Source organism: Cervus elaphus, chromosome 22, assembly GCF_910594005.1.
Source record: "Cervus elaphus chromosome 22, mCerEla1.1, whole genome shotgun sequence".
NCBI lineage: Eukaryota > Metazoa > Chordata > Mammalia > Artiodactyla > Cervidae > Cervus > Cervus elaphus.
Window position 1 is genome coordinate 59,992,235 of NC_057836.1, and position 3,587 is coordinate 59,995,821.

The 3,587-nt window shown below is 39.6% G+C and overlaps 1 protein-coding gene across 1 annotated transcript; it reads right to left on the reverse strand.

Moving 5' to 3' along the window:
• Positions 1 to 881: 881 nt before the first annotated feature.
• LOC122680219 (olfactory receptor 4P4-like) lies at positions 882 to 1,808 on the reverse strand. The gene has a single exon (XM_043881358.1). It carries the CDS (start codon positions 1,806 to 1,808, stop codon positions 882 to 884), a length of 927 nt encoding a protein of 308 aa, XP_043737293.1.
• Between the last annotated feature and the right edge of the window lie 1,779 nt (positions 1,809 to 3,587).

Below are 3,587 nucleotides of genomic sequence, written 5' to 3' on the forward strand. Positions count from 1 at the left end.
AACCTGTCTGAGGGAAAATGAGACAGATTTACCCAGTTTGACTAATGAAAGACACCATCAAAATACATTATTACCATGATGAGAGCAAGGATTAACAAAAGGCATCCCAGGAACATCTATTTCTTAAGCTATATGCCTTCTTAAGCTCATGACATTTCACGGAATGGGAAATATTCCATTTTGTACATTTACAAAGAACATCAGTTTTACATACTCATGAAGATTGCTTAAATAAAGTGATAAATATGGTCATAGAATTGCATTTGTAAAAATGAAAAGAATTGCTCATTTTTCAAGGCTTATAATTACCTACAATAAGGTACTAAGTTTTAATTACAATTTCTGTAAGTGTAGTGTAAGTAGAATAATTATATCCAATACATTTTTTTAGATGCAGGATTTGTTAATGTAAAAAAATTAAAGTATACAACACTTGTAAAATTTTTGGCATTGCTCTTTTGAAATTATTGCAGTGGAAACCTCAACAATAACAACAAAACAATGGAAGTGTTTTAAGAAAGCTCTCTGAGAGATGTCTCACTCAAGATTATCTGTTTCCTGAAAGAGGTCAGAAAAGCCAACCATGCAGTCTTCACAACTTTCCCTGAGAAAAGTGCTGAAATGCACTCGTCAAGTCAGGGAATACACAGGACAGAATGTTCCCAAATGTCAGAGCTGGAAAGGACCTGAAGGGCGTCTGATCCACTCCCCTTGTGGGCAGTCTCAGTCAAGTGACAGAGGGGGAGTGGCTGAGGGGGCTTCACTCTTCAGGGTTGCAGCTTTGAATGACAGCACACGCTCCTTCTGTCTCTGTTGTACTTGTCAACATTAACCATTGTGTGGATAAAATAGATCTGGCAAAGAGCAGGATAGCCAGATGTTCATTTTCCCACAGAGTGTTTATCTCGGCCCCACACTTTCCTCATGGCATTCTTCATGTCTGTGTTTCTCAGGGTGTAGATGAGAGGGTTGAACATGGGGGCAATCATGGTGTAAAACAGGGCAAAGACCTTGTCGTTCCTGACAGAATCAGCCATGGGGACATAGGTGAAGATGAGGGGCAAGAAGAACATGAAGACCACAGTGATGTGTGAACCACAGGTGGAGAAGGCTTTGCGGCGGCCCTCGGATGAGCAAGTCCTCAGGGTGGCCAGGATGATGATGTAAGAAATCACCAAGGCAACAAAGGTCAAAATGGACAACACTCCTGTGGTAGTAATGATTGCAATCACCCATAGTCTAGTGTCCGTGCAGGCCAGCTTCAGCAAAGGGAATACATCACAGAAATAGTGGTCTATTTGATTGGGGCCACAGAAAGGAAGTCCAATAATGATTAATACTTGTGTGACTGAATGGCTAAAGGCTCCCATAGCAGAAGCCATTACTAGGACAGAGCACACCTGTCGGCTCATGATGACCATGTAGTGAAGAGGTCTGCAGATGGCGGCATAGCGGTCATAGGCCATGGCCACCAATATGAAGATCTCAGTGGCTCCAAAGAAGTGGGCATAAAACATCTGGGCCATGCAGCTGTTGTAGGAGATGGTCTTCTGCTGGGCCAGCAAGTCAGTGATCAATTTGGGTGCCACCGTGGAGGTGAAGCAGACATCCATCAACGACAAATAGCTGAGGAAAAAGTACATGGGCTGTTCGCTGAGGCGGCTGCCCCTGATGGTGAGAAGGATGAGCAGATTCCCTGAGAGAATCGCAATGTAGCAAAGTAAAAACAGCACGAAGCAGGCACGTTTTGCATTCTCATCAGTAAAAAGCCCCAGGAGGATAAATTCTGTGACATTTTCATGTCCCATTGCTTCTGTGGATTTGATCGTTTAGAGGGGCAAGTTAGTATTCCTGAAACATGCAACTTTTTCAAATTATTTATGCATTTCAAAAGTCATTCATCTAGTCGATAAATATATATTGATGTTTCCAAATGATGCAAACATTATAACTGCTGCTAAGGGTACAGCAGTATACAAAATACACACATCTCACCTGCACATAAAATTTATTAGAGAAGACATACAGTGACAATAATAGCAAAAAATAATCTATTTATTGAGGTGGAGCCAAGGAGAATGCAGAGTCTACGTAGCCCCACCTTAGGGCACCTAGCTACAGTGGTGGGGATGTCAACGCCCAAGCACATGAGAAGAACCTCTGAGTGACTGGAGGATATTAACTCGAGTGAGGTCTCCCAGAGGTCCACATTTCAACACAAAGACCTGGCTCTACCCAACTCTCTGCAAACCCCAGTGCTGGAAACCTTGGGCCAAATAATCAGTAAAACAGGAACACCATCCCATTCAAAAAAAAAAAATAAAAAAAAAAAAAAAAAAAAAAAAGAGGCAAGAAAAAAAATGTTACAGACAAAGGAACAAGGTAAAAACCTACAAAACCAAATATATGAAGAAAAAATATATTCTTATATTTTTTAAACTACATGAGAAAAGATTTTAGAGTAATGACAGTAAAGATGATCCAAAATCACACACACACACACAAAATAGAGTGCAAACAAAGATTGAGAAAATACAAGAAATGTTCAATAAAAACATAGAAGGACTAAGGAAAACATGTGGAGATTAATGGCACAATAACTGAGATGAAAAGTACATTAGAAGGAATCAATAGCAAAATAACTGAGGCTTAAAAAATGAGTAATTGAGCTGGAAGATAGAATGGTGGAAATGACTACTGAGGAGCAGAACAAACACAAAATGAAAAAAAAAAAAAAATGAAGACAATCTCAGAGAACTCTGAGAGAACACCACACACACTAACATTCAAATTTTAGGGGTCTCAGGAAGAAGGAACAAAGAAAGAGCCTGAGAAGATATTTGAAAAGATTATACTTGAAAACTTCCTTAATGTAGGAAAGGAAATGACCACTCAAGTCTAGGAAGCTCTGACAGGTCCTCCCACACAGGATAAACTGTAGGAGAAACACACCAAAACACTGTCAATCAAAATAATAAAAAGCAAATGCAAAGAAAAAATATTAAAACTGAAAGGGAAAAGCAAAAAACAGTGTACAAAAAACCCCCATAAGGCTATCAGCTGATTTTTCAGCAGAAACTCTGCAGGCCAGAAGGGAGTGATAGGATCTTTTTAAAGTGATGGAAGAGAAAATTCTACAACCAACATTACTTTGCCCAGCAAGGTTCTTAGATTTGACAGAGAAATAAAAAGCTTTACTGACAAGCAAAAGCTAAGAGAATTCTGCAGCACCAAACTAGCTTTACAACAAATGCTAAAGGAACTTCTCTAGCCAGGTGATACCCCATATTAACAAATTAAAGAATAAAAACTTAACATATTTGAAACAGAGACATTACCCTGCTGACAAAGGTCCATCTAGTCAAAGCTATGGTTTTTCTAGTAGTCATGTATGGATGTGAGAGTTGGACCATAAAGAAAGCTGAGTGCTGAAGAATTGATGTTTTTGCACTGTGGTGTTGGAGAAGAGTCTTGAGACTCCCTTGGACTGCAAGGAGATCCAACCATTCCATCCTAAAGGAAATCAGTCCTGAATATTCATTGGAAGAACTGATGCTGAAGTTGAAGCTCCAATACTTCGGCCACTT

What these genes read in the sequence shown, in the direction of transcription:
- LOC122680219 (XM_043881358.1), bottom strand. Translation starts at nt 1,808, where the DNA reads ATGGGACATGAAAATGTCACAGAATTTATCCTCCTGGGGCTTTTTACT.